The sequence below is a fragment of the Pterocles gutturalis genome, unplaced genomic scaffold (genome assembly GCF_000699245.1).
Source record: "Pterocles gutturalis isolate BGI_N339 unplaced genomic scaffold, ASM69924v1 scaffold22491, whole genome shotgun sequence".
In the NCBI taxonomy this organism is placed as follows: Eukaryota; Metazoa; Chordata; class Aves; order Pterocliformes; family Pteroclidae; genus Pterocles; species Pterocles gutturalis.
In genome coordinates this window covers 1-17,335 of record NW_010100971.1, presented here as the reverse complement: position 1 = coordinate 17,335, position 17,335 = coordinate 1, and the positions used below count along the sequence as shown (strand labels likewise).

Sequence of the window (17,335 nt, the reverse complement as noted above, 5' to 3'; positions counted from 1 at the left end):
TGCATCTATTGGCATGGGGGATGCTTCTAGCAGCTCCTCACAGAAGCCACCCCTGTAGCAGCCCTGCTGCCAAAATATTGCAATGCAAACCCAATACGGATCTGTAGAAAATCACTCATAACAAACCCCTTTATTTCCTGTAGCTAAAAGACATATGGCTCTCCCTATCTAGTAACTTCAGTTATTTTGGAGTTCTTAATAATTAAATATCAACTTCTCAAAATCAAAAGTTACTGTCACTAACAGAAACCACTCATCTCTTTTCACAAGAGGTACTGAAAGGCCACACAGTTTATTAATTATTTCACTATTTATAAAACAGTATCCATACAACGTTCTGTCACCTTTAGAAGAAATCTAAAGACAAACTCAAAGACAAAACATATTGTCCAAAGGACTGAAAAAATACTGGGTAGATTCAATCTTGGAAATAATTATGGGATTATTGGACAACCAAAGCCTCTCTAGAACTGTAAGTACTATTCAGTTTCTACCATACCAAATATTAGAAATATTTCTCTATTGAGCACTGCTTAAAATAATTTTAATTTTTATTCTAAGTGCTGCTTAAAATAAAAGCATTACCCAATAAGCAATTTGGTAAGCTGAAAAGCTCACAGTCTTCTATTCAACCTTTCTTTAAAATGTAAGTTAAAAAATACTAAACATTTTCTAAAGGCACTTCAGAAATTACCACCAGTGAATTGCTAGAGAAAGCACTGTATTAATAAAGACTTGTGCCATTTTTCATCTGTACTGAGCTGCAAAGAGTCAGCATGACAGCAGCAGTTTTTGCTGCTCTGCAAAATGTCCTATATGGGTTATTGCGCTATTAAAAAATGGTATGACCTCACATTCCTCATTGCACAAAGAACAATTCATCAACACTGAAAAACTCTTTTAAAAGAGTCTTTCCAAGGAATAGTTGGAATTGCTAGGATAGTTTTAAAGGACACCAATGAATTACAGACAATACTGTTCTCTGAGAATTTGTATTTAATATCTGTAAACAACATAGTTTAAGTACATACTCATAGACACATACAAAACTCCACTCTACCTTGTTTTGGACTAGGTACTGACTGCTGCTTCTCAGCTGATGTTTACATTCCTTTTAATTTATATATCTCTACTGACTTGAACTGTATCTTTGGATGCATTTTATCTGACTGGCAAGGGCAGTGGCCTTAGCTCCACTGTTAAGACAGAACTGAGAGTTTCACTCTTGAAGTTAACATGTGGTGCACATGTATAGTAGCATTTATGTGCCACATCTTTCAGTAACTTCCTAGTTGTTACGGGAAGGTAATTAACCTTGAACAATCCACAAACTGGTTCCACAACTGCTCCAAAAAAAAATTTCAGGCTAAAGCGGCATCGACTCCAACTCCATTCCTCTGGCAGATGAGTCATGTCCTTTTTCTGAATTCCCCTTATCCTCCAAGAGTGCAGAGAACATCCAGATTTTACTTTATACATAAATGGAAGTGTATGTATAAAGTACATATATATATATACACATATATATGTGTGTGTATATATGCACTTACACATGTGGGAGTGGTTAAGTTACAGTTAATTCACTGAGATTTAAGAGTAATATGTATAACATATAGGGAACACAAAACTTAAAGAATCCGCAGACCACAGAAGAGTCTGTGGCATGTCAAGTGAAGAGCTACTCAGCACGAACACAAAGAAGAGAAATAGGTAACTCTTCAAGTCAGGTAAGATGAATCAAAGATACAGTTCTTAAAGTGAGTAAGTACAAATATACAAACTGAAAGGGGTATAAATACCAGCTGAGAAACAGCATACAGTACTTGGACCAAAACATGGTAGAATATATCTATCTACAAACCTGCACTACATTTTTTAGATATACTAAATAAAAAGATATCCGAGAACAGCAGTCTGTAATTCATTAAGATCCTTTTGAACTATGCTGGGAAATTCATCATGTAGCCTTTGCAATTGTTTAAGGTAAATTAATGTTGACTAAATTAGCACCAACTTATCTTTGTGCTCCATTCACATTAAAGTTGTCAAAAAGTCTTTAAAGCACTTAAACTAGACTGACAAGTTGTACCTGCTATTTCCGTAAGTAAAGTTATATGATCATTTTCTGCCAGCTTCACAAATCCAACTTGATTTTTGAAGTGATCAATTCCTTGAAAAGACAAATCCACGGTTTTTCCTTTCAGGAGATCTTCTACAAAATTCTTGCTGTCTGAAAGAGCACCAACTGCTCTGTCAAGAGGAAAGAAAATATCTATGTAAAAATCAAATATATTAATACTGTTTACATTGCTATTCATCATTCTATCCAAAAATCTCACTAATCTTATTAGTATCAATTTATTATCTACTCAGGTACTTTTGCACTACTTCTTATCAATGTACTCGGTATTACTGTTACCATTTTATAGAGGTAAACTTGTTCATACACTCTGCTGTAGAAACAATAAGGCAGACCTAGCAGCAGGTGTAATTTCTCAAAAGAGTTTATCTTTGTCCTCAAGGTGACTAGATATTACGATGATAGTGTCTCTATTATCCTGTACATCTCATTTAAATAAGATGCTTACTCAGAAGCATTTGGTTTTCCGTTCTTTAATTAATTCACTTTTCTCATCTCCTGATAGCTCAACTGAACACTCCAAGATTCTGCTTCATTCAAAGTTACTACAGAGTGTTACTTAATATTATAAACAGAGGTTAGTGACATTATACATATATAATAATAAAATTATATGGAAATGACTATTAAGCTCATTGAGAACACTTATTAAAAGAAGTGCTATCTAAACTGATGCTTACTTAAGAGAGAAGTAGCATACACACATAATCTACATGTAACTTAAGAAACAGGAGCAAACCTGGTAACCTTTTAATAATAATTTTAATTAGTCATATTAAGTACATTTATGATTACATGAAATATTTGTTCTGACCTGCACTTGAAGTGATTCACATTCTAAACAAAAACTATGTAACATTCTTGGCGGTTTCTAAAAGATCTCTCACATGCTCACAGTTTTTAATTCTATTCAACTAAACTGAATTTAAACTTTTCACTAAACTGATGTTGACTTTATACACTAGATGGCAGTGACAGGTCAAAAACACTCAAGAGAGTTTATTTTACTTTTTCTGTCCCAGCTGGATGAAAGCCATCACCACGATTTCTAAAGTAGGCTAAATTATACTCTTTAAGCCTGTTTCCATTGTGTTTAACCCTTGATGATAACTACACATTTAATTGAAACATAGGCCAGGTTAAGAAAGACATGAAGTTTGACTGCATGACAAAATATCCTTGATTTATACAGTCCCCCTGCAGTTTTTTTATAGGGCTTCTACGATCTACAAGTACTTTAGCTCCTATATAACCACTTTAAACAATGCCATCACTTGTTGCTTGGCAAAGATATTTTCCTTTGAGCATAGTCTCTGCCTCTTACCTACCCTTTTATCACCATTAGACAAGCCTGTTCCTATGTCTTCCATACATGCTATACTCCAAGACCTTTCAAAAACACCACCTAATACTGATTATATTACTCCACGAGTAATCATGTCAATTTATTTACTGACATGAACCTGAAAATTGTTCCAAAACAAGTACAGATTTTTCAAATACGCTGTGTCAAAGATTGCAGTGGGCTTTCAAGTAGAGCGAATCATGCACATACATAAAACCCATCTCTGGATTTTTTGCATCTGAGAACTGGTACACAGAGAGTCATGGAAAGCTCTGTTCCTCAGCTAAACAAAGATTTATATTTCCATACTGTAGGCTGTGCTGCAGAACCCACTGACCAGCTTAACTCTACCTGATGAGGTCTATGAAAGGTCAATTCAAACAGTACAATGCATTTTCAGTTTAGCACTGCGTCACTGAAGATTTAGACCTACTTTTTCTTTAATATATAATCTTGTAAACACTAAATATTTAGAAAAATAGTTGTCATCTCACTCTAGCATATTTTGTATTTTCATATTCTATCACTTTATAACAATTGCTTTGTAAGAATAATACACAAGGACCAACATTTCCACTGAAGTCAACAGCAAAAAACACAACCGTGGTATTTGGTTGTTATTTTATACAAAATAGTATTTATAATGCCAAATAGTGGTTACACTCAGTGTAACTCACCCATAGAGATAACAAAAAAGTTTACAAGCATTTCGCTCTGAAGCGGAGAAAGAAAATAAGAAAAAGAATTAAACAGCATATTCTAAGTGAATAGAAACTAGATTTACAGAGGCAGTGCCTGTTTTTTTTCTATATAGTTGTAAATTAAATATTATTGATCTTAAAATTTATGTAGTTTCATTTTAGAAATTTCTGAATTGTTAATTTTGATTACTTGCTAGAAAAAGCAAACAAGAAGCCAAATTGAATCATTTCAGCTCTCATATTTATAATGAAAAGGTTACGTTCACAAACTCTTTGACAGATAATAAGAAAGAAGAACTTGACACTATAGTCTGGTAATGAAGGCATTTACTGTGAAGGCAGGCATACCGATTTCTTTTACCTGTTCCTATGACTACACATATAATAGCCAGCGTGGACTAGAACTCCTTTGCTTGAAGGGAGTGCTGATACGATGCTTTCTTGCTTGCTCTCTTTATGGTTTTTAAAATTGCACATTCTTGATTTCATATAGTCTTACAGAAAGAGATGTCAGTGCATTTATGAAGGCTACATCACAGCCAACCAGTAAGGAAACTGAGCTGCAGGTAATGGATTCCCTTAGAAAGAGCAGCCTAGCATACAGACCTTCCATTTTCAGGGTGAAAGCTGTATGTACTAAAACACCATACAAAAAAGCTTTGTGTTGAGTTGAATGTTATGTTTAGCACATTCTTATCACACGTTTTGACTTCAAATAGCATTCCAGCACATTTCATTTCATTTCATTTCATTGCACTATTGTGCAAACACAGCAGAAAAACTGTAGATATCCAAGTAACTTTATGGATCAAAACCTAAGGATCTGTGAACTCTCAGATGCCCAGTTGACCAGCTGCACTTTGTTTGAGGGATTACTCTCACCCTATGCTACACACAGGTTCTTTTGCCAGTCTGGATCTTGGTTTTTTTCCATTAACCTGGTATCAAAAATTGATGAAGCAAAGAAAGGAAAATTCAAGCTTTTATTCTTCAAGTTCTCCCAAAAGATGAAACAGAAAACATCAGTTATGAAAAAAAAAAATCCCATATAATAGAAAATGCATTCTAGAATACCTGAGGATAGCTGAGCTAGATACCTGTAGGAGGCATCTGGCCAGGGAAGGGGTGAATCACTGGGGAAGCTGCTGCTCACTAGAGGACAGTTCCTGGGTGCCTGGACTGTGTTCTGCTGGGAGAGGCAGAGAAGAACTCTGTAAGTGCGTGCCTGGGTGGCAGTCCAATAGTAAGAGCTGAGAAGGAGCTCAAAGAGTAGCAGAAGATACTGAAGCTGAGAATGCTTGTTTTGATACTCAGTTTAGGACTCTAAAAATATTAATGAGGAGGCATACTTGCCTTCGAGGTATCCTCTCACACTCCCTTTTTAAAAAGTTCATAACTCAAATTCTTTTTAAAAAAATCTTATGCAGGCGATCAGTGGTTGTTCTCAAAACCAAACCACAGTTTGCTCATCAACCAGGCCAGGAGGAAGCTGCTGTGCCTACTCCAGGAGACAAGAGGCACATGGAGAGGAGATGGAGTCCAGGAGATCTACTTTCCTTTGCTTTCCTTTCTATTCTCTGTTCCTGGCTATCTGTTCCTCTCCCTTTGGATCAGATGGTTGTAGATGAGGATGCTGACAGACTCACATCCTCACAGGAGAGGTAAGACTGCAGAGGCCTCAAGGATATAGCATTCAAGGAAACAAGTGTGAAAAACAAGCAGGGCAATTGATTTAGAGATACTGATATCTCCTTATTTTTAGGTGTGTTAACTGTTGTTAGCCAAAATACTTCTACTTACTAGAAGCATGCCCTTGACTACCAAACGGTTCCTACATTCTACCTTGGATTCTCTCTTTCTTATGAGCAATCTGCCCTTCGACAGCCAAACCTACTGAGGGAAAAAATATTCAACACACACATTAGACACATTATTTTGTAAATGTATTACCATAACCTAAGCAATGTCTCACTGCACTTATTCATTATTTGGTCTAAATAATTCAGTACATGGACCCCATGCCTGATAACACTGAAGAGAAAAAAAAGAATATATATATGACAGAGGGCCCCTGAAAGAACTCATCTGGGGGAGATGAAACAGTGAGGCTTTTCTTTCACAGAATTATACGTATCTGATGAATTTTGATTCATTAGCAATTCCCTACAAAAATGACATAGAAGCAATGAAGGATTCCCAGATATTCACATAGTGACAGCAGTCCATTTATCAGCGTTTTGCATAATACTCTGTTATAGTTATCAAAGCACTTGCAATCTCAATTCTGTTATTATAATGTGCAAATATAGAGACCACATGTGCAGGCCAGTGGGCACCACATCTAAATAGAAACTGTTGAGATGGCTATGACACACAATGTATGTTTTAATTTCAAGTCAGAATTACAGCTAGACACACAAATTATTATTCTGAACATTCATAAATTACAGCTGCATAGACAGACTTAAAAGTTTGAACATCTTCATAGTAACCACTGAACTTGTACCTTAAAGGAGGCTTATCAGATAGCAGTACAGCATGTGATAAACAGTCAAAACCACCAAAGAACTGCCTTTTTAAGTAGTTGCATCTAACACTTAGCTACATGTTGTCATTGTATAATATGTACACCTTTCAACTAATTTTCTACCTTTGATATGAACAAAAAATCAACTGCACCACTGAAACAATATAAAAACCATATTTTTGATACATCCTAATAGCCACCTCTCTTTCAGTGTACTTAAATTTTGAGTATAATAAATTCATTTAGGGACATAAAAAAACTGTAACTGCATGAGGCATTAGTTTGGAGCAAGGGTTTTTTTCATTAAAGTCTTTCAGTGACAATTACTAATTTGGCCAATTACTATTTAATAAGCTATTAAATTCTAAAAATTCCCCTGTTAATCTGTTCAGTGTCCCCTATATCAAAACCTTGTTTTGAAATAATTTCTTGAGCAAACATGAGATTTGTACATGCAAGTTCAGCATACAGTATGAAAAATGCAAGGAAAAAAAAAAAGCATACTTTGTTCATAGCTCATAACATACCATAAATTATGAAAATGGCTGGTATTAAGACTAGCATGCTAACAACAACATCAAATAAATGTTCAGTAACCCTAATAATTTAGGGTTGACAAAAAATAAACATCAGTTACCCCTTCTAGTCTTTTTATTAACTCCTCCAGCAAAAATACTTGCATATATTTAATTTACCACCAAATACCTACACGCTAATTTCTTCTTCATTGGATAAATGCATCAATAACATGGTGACATGCAATGAGCCAGAGTGAACCATTGCTCTGGAAAGCCTTTGATCCTTCTGTATTATTGCATGTTGGACAGCCTGAATACTGCCAGTTATCTGGGAAGAAAGAAAGAAAGACACAGAAACAACTTAGCCATTACAACTACAGTATCCCATCATGCAAGTGAACAAGAAAGCACACAAACTGAAATCAAACGTTTATGTAAAAACCATTCTAGCAGAAGAAAGTTTTATCCTCTGACAAAGCTGTTGCTAATTGACCCGAGTAAACCCCAGTGGGTGTGAATGGAGTCATTAATAAATCACTGGACATTTGCTTCCACAGGTATGATAAATTCCCAGAGCAGATTAAGATAATCCAGTTTTACATTGCCTGTCATCCAAAAAAGAGACTTCTTCAAGGACTTTCTCTGCCTGCTTTGCTAAGCTTGTATGTTGCTATGTGCAGAGAAGTGTCTGGAAAGAGATCTTTGCAGGATTGGGCACATACAAAATGGGAATAGTCAGTAAACAATTTGTAGAGACATCTGATTTACCATCCTGATTATACTGTCCGATAAACAAATATAATTAATATACTCCCTTCAAACATATTTTAATGAATTTCCATACAACATGTATACTGTTCTAACTTCATCAGTCTTTTTCATTAAACTTATTTGAATTACATTTTCTTCACTGATAATTATTTGTATGGCTATACATGCTTTATAAGTTGTATAAAATGTTCAGTGTGCTTCAAGTTACAACAGTTGTATTGCAGTGACTTAAAAAAAACAAAAACAAAAACAAAAAAACCACAAACCTGGAACTATTTTTGAATATGTTAGTGGAAATTAAATAAAATCCATTAACTTTGACCATCTGACAAAATTAGTTATTTCTTAAAGCATGGTAAGCAAAGACATTACAGATAAATAAGCTTTGGTGCGCAAAGTCTAAAAGAAGCACATAGAAAAGTTCAATTTGATTTTTTTTTAATTTGAAACTCAGTGGTGAATGCTTCACATATATACTGTACACATTGACTTTTATAACATAATCACAAGTAGGTCTTAGGTTAAAAAAAAAAAAAAGCCTTGATACATTTTGGTAGCTCTGTTAATTTTAAGGAACACATAAATTTCCTGAAAATACACAGTATAGTGGGAGTGGTCAGTATTTTTCTGAACAATGCTTAAGATGAATTCTGCCCTGCAGGAGTTTTACCTTATGTGCCATAGATATTTAGTAGTGCCACATAAATAAAATCAAATTATAACTGAAAGGAACCAACTCTAGGAAGGGTGGGGAGGAGGAAGGAAGATAAAAGCCACTTGCCAGAAAAAGGTGATATGGCATCTACAAAACCGCAAGGGTCTTAGGTAGTGTAAGACATATGAAGAAAATTGCACCAATATTTTGATCATAAATCATGTTGTAATAAGACCATCTTCCTTCACATGTCAGAATTGATAATTTAACCCACATTTGAGCAAAAAACTGGTAAACATAATCCCTGATAATTACAATGTATTGACTGCATAATTTTTTACGTTTATAAACTAAAGCAGATGCAGTTATCCCCATAAAGTAAAAAACCCCAAACCTCAAAAATTAAAACACCTATCATATGAATTACAATTTTATTCCATTTTCAACTATTGCTTCTAAATTTAATTTGCACCTGAAAGCTAGCAGAGAAAAAAAATACAAATCTAAGTGTACAAGTCCTTCAGAATAGAGAAGACAGGTGTGAACTGTTATCATAGTGGTAAGACCATCCTATCTCCGAAAAGATCAATGTTATTCAGCATTCAGATTAACAGCCAATACCCCACATCCCCTTACCCATATAATTTCCTTCAGTAGTACTTCAAAGTCCCTTCCTGCTTGTGTCCTAAACTACCTCCAGCTCCCTCATATACTTCAGTTCTGGCTTGGGCAAGAAGCAACACATGTTGTGGCTGATTTTCAGCTATAAGGGGCTGACTGGCTAACAAACATGCAGATAGTCATTCAGCAGCTGGCAGGTCTAGAAGAACAGGTAATTGCCACCCTCACACTACAGTCTTACAAGCACGTTCTTTCAAGGCTCTCTCTTTTACACAAGCACAATTCCACAAAAATCATATGAAATTAGTACCTCCGAGACGTCAATTTTTTTAATCTAAATTTGGACAACAGGTTAAAAAACCCAGAGCAAGTTTAAAACCCACAAAAACCCAAATGGCACTATAACAAGGCAAACAAATAGGCAGGCTCACACCTGTATAAACTCCATTAGGAAACCAAGCTAAAAATCTCATGAACATACCTTTGGAACAGGATTAATTCCAAAGATGGCTCGTTAACAGTTCCAGAGACAAGCCATTGCTGAAACCACCAGGAAAATATCAAATGAGCTGCCTTCTTGATAAAAGCAAAATAGAAAAAAGACTGAGCACATTCTCTCTCACTGGCTAAGTGACAATGTTCTACACAATCTACACTATTTGGAAAGAAGAAAAAAGGTTTCCAAGTACATTTTTGTGAATTTCAGGAATTTATTTTTAATATCTTTTCCCAGAAATTACGTTATCAAAATGCAACACATTACACAATGTGTAATATAACTTCAGATTCCTTCTGTTTTCTTCACAATTCTAAGGTGCAATTGACAGTTGAGTGCGCAGAATTTTAATTAAGCGCACCAGGACTCTTCCTACATCTCTGTATAACCAGTTATGACCCACTGCATAAACAAAAACTTTAAATTGCTATTGAACCTGCTATTTACATTACCTTACAAAGTTTTATGTTACATTTCAACTGCTATCATGCTGGCTATTTCTTTTAACTTGAGATTTCCTAACTTAACTAAAATAAATGTCTGAAGGCAGATCATACTCAACAATTCCCCCCTCAGATTATTTTAAGAAGTGCTCCAAAATAAGGCCTCAAATACTGGTTTCAAGGTCCCCTCTCCCATTACTTGGAACATGCTATTCTGAAGAGTAATAAAATAATTTAGTTTTGCTTATTGCAAGGATACTACTAGCAAGGGAATATAAAGACTGCAAGCTTTAAAGATTTAACAGATTAATTATAACTATAATCAAGACTGGAGGACCCTGAAAGGCTAACCTATCAAGTGATAAAACATCAGATGAAACATAACTTAAAAAAATTACCAGAAATGTATACAATGATAATAATCCATTTTACTATTTTTTCACAAGTAATAATGCAAAGTTCAATATAAATTCAAAATTAACAGAACACCACATTTTATTTCTGAGGATTCAAAACACAATTAAAATGAAAAGAAGGAAACTGTTTCATTTCCAAGAGAAACAGTCCATTAAATGTTTCAGAAATGTCCTTTATTACAAAATGCTTCCCTGTGTAAAGCTTCGAATACTATTTAAAATACAAAGAAAGAGTACTAATGCCTAAAACACTTCACTGGAATAAAATGAGATCCTCAAAAAAAAAAAAAAAAAAAAAAAAAAGTCTCTCATTACTAACTGAAATACTACCAGTAATTACCAGATTCCCTCCGGCTATCAAGAAACCAGGTGTCTTAAGTCTAAATTTTGGCTAATGTTGCCTATACAAATTCAAATGTGTATTTTCTACTTTCAGAAAAACTCTACATCTAAGGCAAGCATAAACAAAACTTTCTGCAAAGTCCTGGAACTCACCGTGCTCTGAGATTTAACACAGTTGTTCCTTTACCTCTGCAAATGATATAAGACTAAACACACAACATACAAAAAAGCACACATAGTTAAGACTTTCCCACTCAACCAGCCACTCAATAACATGAGCAGGAATTCTCAATTATCAGATTACGTAACCCCTACTTTATTAGTGCACGTGTTAAATAACGGAACAGACAGGAAGAGCTTTCAGAGTAAAATGATATGAAAGATCTCCCACAATATTCATGTCAGACCATCCTGGATCTTTTAAAAGCAGCCTCTGCAATTTCTTCTTCACATAGCATGTTTTGAAGAATCAAAGACTGCACTGTAATTTTCAAACCTACTTTGGTTTATTTTCATTTTGGATTCTCTTAATCTTTGACTTAGAGAATGGATATTACAGATGTAAGGTGAGTTAAAACCTAAGATAGCTCCTGTTATTAAAAAAATAAACCTAAATTTTGAAATGGTGATAAACTGTTGGGTTTAACATTTTAAACACAATGCACGTACTTTCCTTATTTGCAGACACAACAGGTATCAAAGCTGTACCAGAGACATCCCACAGCATGTAAGAAATCTGTCATTTACTGTCTAAATGAGACAACACATCCTAACTATAAAAAAATACATTCTCTTAAAGAGTTCTCTGCACTTCTTGAATCCCTTTAAACAACATCTAACTAAAACAATAGGTTGTTTGAATTTTAAATAAGATGATAAAGTTTACTGGAAAATGTTAAACTACAAACTGCCTAGCTAAAACAAACATATATCCAAATTTAAATTCCTCTCTCTAAGGAGAGTTAAAATATTGTTAATGATTTTCTTATTGAATTAAATAGGAATGTCTCTCTTCCTTATTCTAAGTGAATGACAAAATAAGCAATACTGGAACAATACAGAGGGGAAATTTAAACCAGCTTCAGTCAAAATAATGTAAAATCCATAAGACTGACAAACTGAATAAAAAGATAAATATTTTTCCTCTATGCTTTTCCAGGTAAGCAATTCTGTTCACAAAAATGTTATATAAAATAAATTTACTCTTTGAATAGGCTGCTAATGTGCCTTTAAAAATATCTGCAAAAGATTATTTTGCTCAAGATCACTGTTCTTCTTATAAACACATGCAGCTGTTGAAGTAATTCTGGTTATACCAAATTAGTATAATAAAGATTATCACCTCTGGATTAGTAATTGGAAGAGAAATAAAATAATTTGGCTGATAATTCTTTTTCTTCTTTCTCTCACTGCCTTCTTCGATTTCCCTTCCAGTAGTCCTCTTTCTTTTCTTCTTTATATTTATTTCAGACGTTGCATGCACTGAAGAGAAAAAAAAAGTACTTTCAGTATACAGGCAAGTAAAACAAAGATATACTTACTATCAGGCAACAGGAGCTGGACTTCAGTTAACTGACTGGAGCATCTCTTCCTAGTTATCTGATCTGCTCATTCTCCGAACTGTCTGATTGGGGTACCATACTTCAACTAATAGCCTACACCTCTAAGTGATGCTTACAAGCTGCTAACATAGACATGCACCTTCCAAACTACTGCGTTTCATTTTACCACTGCAGTGTAATAGGCCTGCAAATTGTCTACACTTGAACATGCAGGTGACCTTAGAGCAAAAAGGCCAATATTAAGTTTCAAAAACCCCACACATGCTGCATTTTGAAACATAAAAAATGATAACACGTAGGATTATTAAATTAAAAGGTTGTATTAGACTAGGTCTGGACAACCTGTAGTTCAAGGACCAAACCCAGACCAGAAGAAAATCTAATCCAAGCCAGATTTACTCTAGCTCCTCCTTTCCCAAAGACACTTTCCAACATAGTGAAAGAAACGTGTGTATCCTCAATTCTTCCTTTGCACCATAAATTATTTTTCTCCCAGCTTATTTCCTCAAGCCTTTGCAGGCCCTTTCCCACCACATGGCCTGATACACACCCATAAGCTGACCAGGCTGCAGACATCCACTGTCCAATTATAGGTGCACTTCTAGCCCCATGCTGGGAACACACATATTGGAAGACAGCTCATAAAAGCCATCACTTGACAAGCTCATAAACAGTAATGTGTACTGACATATGAGATGTCTTCAGTCTGTGACTCATTGCTGCAATGGATCACAAAATCATAATTTTTTAATAAGCTCAAGTATTCGTAGGAGGGAATACTAATAAGAGAGGCTCTGGATAGGATCCTGTTCGCAGGGAGACGCTGTTCCATGAGCACAGCCCACTTGTATATGCCAAAATGCAGGACCAGGAACCGAATATGTGATGCGTCCAAGCTTCCACACTACTTCTGTTTAATATACTTACTATCAAACTCATCTTCAATATCTGTATTGACAAATGGCATTTCTGCCATCAGAAAGTCTACCGAATCTGCAGGACATGACTCTTCTCTCTGTTGTGTCTTTTTCTCCTTCTCTTTAAAGATTTCCTTTTGCTGTACATTTTCCAGCCCATCTGTAATACATTTAAAATAACACATTCAGTCTTAGTTTTTTATATAAACAGCTAAGAGACATTATACAAAAGCAATACATTAAGTATACATTTCTGTAATTACCAGCAAATAAATAGTGACATATAACTCCCTTAAGAATGATGCTCTTCTTCCTTGTCAACAGACCAACAAAAATACTTTAACACTTTACGTGGAACAGCAAAAAAAGGGAGTTCAGCCTTCTATATTTAATAACTTGTTCAGTTCTAAGTAAATGCAATTACATGCAAAAAAAAAGCATACTTATAACTGAGCATAAAAAAAAAATAACATCTTCACACATCATATAAAGTTAACTTCAGATAACAGTAATGGCATATGAAATTCAGTGCAGATAAACATTGGCAAATGAATTCCAGTATAGACACACTGAAAATGAGGCACAAAGGGAATCCCACCACTCCACATATAACACAGTTCTCAGCTGACTGTATAATTCACAAATGATATTATTTTCTGCTCCTGCATCTCAAACACAGTATTATAGACAACAATGATCTGTACTTCTGGTTCTAAAAACTGACTTTCAGTATTTAAGTTAAAGAAGGAATCCATATAAATCAAAACTCATACATATAAAGATATACATTAAGTTCTATCTCACAGTAATACCACAATGACAGAATAATCTCCACTAACAAGTTTTTAAAAATGCCTTTTTCCCCAAGAGTACTAAATAACCATGAGTCATTTCCTTATGTCTGCTCCATGTTTCTGTATCGGCAAACTCTAATATTTGTGTACTAAGTTACACCTTAAAAATGAAAAAGTAAAATTTTCTCTAGCAGTGAAAAATGTGCACATAACCAGGCATCCAGCAATATGCTTTTGGGACAACTCCACAATGGGATTACTGTAGTGGAAGAAGCCTTATGTCAGAATTGCAGTTTATCCCAGGACAGCTCATTACTACAGACAACGCACTTTCAAAGCTCCTCTTGTGACCAGTGCAGATAGTCCAAATCTGGCCCAAGGGCAGTATCTGGCAGCAAAAGTGTGTCTTATTTTCTCGTGGCATGCAACGCCACACTAAATGTATAAAATCAATATTACTGACCGGCTCGGGGTTACTAACACCCAGTGGAATGTTTCTTGCATATATCTTTATGCCAAGGAAGATAAGTAAAAGAACAACCTGGTTAAATGGTTGAAAGTAGGGAGGTATAAATCACTCTGTGGTTGTGGTCTGACACCTAACTTTGTTTTTTTTTAATAGCCTCCGGGATAAAGTAGTTAGAATGGTTGCTGTTTTCCCCCTGTAGAAACTAAAGAACTATGCACAACAAACAGATGTTAAAACAATAATAAAATTATTACTTAACATTTACATTAAAGTAAATCTCACACAAAACAGATTGTTGCTAGTGGTCCACAAGCATACAGAAAACAATATCAAATCTTCAAAGAGATTTCAAAGTGAAGGACAAGACAGAAATCCATGAAACTAACAAGTAGGTCAGCCTGTGGCAGAAAAGTTATCGACAAGATCCAGATATGCAGAATCATAGCCAGCTGGGAGGAAAAGGGATTTGTTAAGGCAGCATCAGATACAGAACAAAGGTTCACATAAATCTGAGGGGTGCATACTGCAGATTATGGTCAACAGCTCAATGTGTGAACAGAGACCAGTGACAACTGGTGTTCCCTGGGGATCGGTAGTGGGACTGGTGCTATTTAACATCTTTGTTGGCAACATGGACAGTGGGATCGAGTGCACCCTCAGCAAGTTTGCCCATGACACCAAGCTGTGTGGTGTGGTGGACACACTGGAGGGAAGGGATGCCAACCAGAGGGACCCTGACAGGCTTGAGAGGTGGGGCAATGCCAACCTCATGAAATTTAACAAGGCCAAGTGCAAGGTCCTACACATAGGTCAAGGCAATCCCAAGCACAAATACAGGCTGGGCAGAAAATGGCTTGAGAGCAGCTCTGAGAAGGACTTGGGGGTGTCGGTAGATGAAACACTGAACATGAGCCAGCAGTGTGCACTCATGGCCCAGAAGGCCAACTGGATCCTGGGCTGCATCAAGAGAAGTGTGGCCAGCAGGTCGAGGGAGGTGATTCTGCCCCTCTGCTCTGTTCTTGTCAGACCACATCTGGAGTACTGCGTCCAGCTCTGGGCCTCTCAAAACAAGAAGGACGTTGAGCTGTTGGAGCGGGTCCAGAGGAGGGCCACGAAGACGGTCAGAGGGCTGGAACACCTCCCCTGTGAGGACAGGCTGAGAGAGTTCGGATTATTCATCCTGGAGAAGAGAAGGCTCCAGGGGGACCTTATAGCAGCCTTCCAGTACCTGAAGGGGGCCTACAGGAAAGATGGGGAGGGACTTTTTAGAAGAGATGTAGTGACAGGATGAGGGGTAATGGGTATAAGCTGAAAGAGGGTAGATTTAGAGTAGACATTAGGAAGCAATTTTTTACTGTGAGGATGGTTAGGCACTGGAACAGGTTGCCCAGGGAAGCTGTGGATGCCCCATCCCTGGAGGTGTTCAAGGCCAGGCTGGATGAGGCTTTGAGCAACCTGGTCTAGTGGAAGGTGTCCCTGCCCATAGCAGGGGGTTTGGAACTAGATGATCTCTAAGGTCCCTTCCAACCCAAACCATTCTATGATTCTATGATTATGCATTTCCTTTGCTCACTCTGCTCAAAAAGCAACATACTTTTGCCACTTTGAAAAATTCTGTCAGCTCACAATAGCAGATGGGCATAGCAAAAGCACAGCTAGTGATTAACAATGTCCCATTTCAAACCAATTAGCTAAACGGAACAGACAGTGTTTCTAAATCCTGCAGGCTGTGGTTCTGGCAAAAAAACTTAATCCCTCACCTTTTCTGAAATATTTATTAAACAAATCAACAACAGAATTCAAGAATTGTGTTCTAGTCACTCAAACAACCTGAAAAAAAGATTTTTCACAATTCTTGACATAATGTTGATAATCTGAGACCTAAGTAACAAAACCAACTTCTGTAGGAACTCCTTGACCATCAAATTCTTACAGGATAAACTATTTTTTCTTAATCACGTGCTTAATTATACTAGCCTGAATTTCATATAGGAACAGCTATAGACATTATTTCCATGTTTGTATTAAAGTGGATGCTGATCTTCACCAGTATTGATGACATCTCTTCCAGAAGAAAAAAAAATCATGATACACCTAACTCACAAAGGAGAGAATACAAAAATAAGGAGCAGTAAAACATATTTGACTGCACTCTATTCCCAAGCCTCTTCTCTTCATACTCAGATTGTAGTTTCAGATAGAATAATCTATTTCCTGACACCTACACATCAGACATCACAGTGAGATTAGGCCTCCAGACACTGTTCGCTGTTTAATAGATTTATGTTCATATGTTTAATATGTTTATGTTCACGTGTTTAATAACAAATTAATCCTTTGGAGACAATTTAATTGAAAGATAATGTAGAAACAGAAGGTCTTACTCTCCAGGCATTCTGAACTCCGGGTGCTGGCACTAGTGTTCACACAGTCTAAAGTTTCAGCATCCAGCCAGCTCAGATGCTTACACTGACTGCAAGCCTGGGGACAGTGGGGCAGGCAGGGAAAATAAAAGCAGAAGACTATTTACCAACAGCCCACAACTAGCTTGAATCCTTTCACCCGACGACCTCCACAAGCCCTGCTGTGAAATCTACCTCTTTTCCATTTTAGACCTG

At 36.2% G+C, this 17,335-nt stretch overlaps 1 protein-coding gene across 1 annotated transcript; it reads right to left on the bottom strand.

Moving 5' to 3' along the window:
• Positions 1 to 2,089: 2,089 nt before the first annotated feature.
• LOC104467836 (A-kinase anchor protein 7 isoform gamma-like) lies at positions 2,090 to 13,614 on the bottom strand (the record flags this gene model as incomplete). Its single annotated transcript, XM_010081774.1, has 4 exons — positions 2,090 to 2,250; positions 7,423 to 7,559; positions 12,318 to 12,457; positions 13,465 to 13,614. Coding segments are annotated over 4 exons (588 nt in total), but the record flags the coding sequence as incomplete, so codon positions are not given.
• Between the last annotated feature and the right edge of the window lie 3,721 nt (positions 13,615 to 17,335).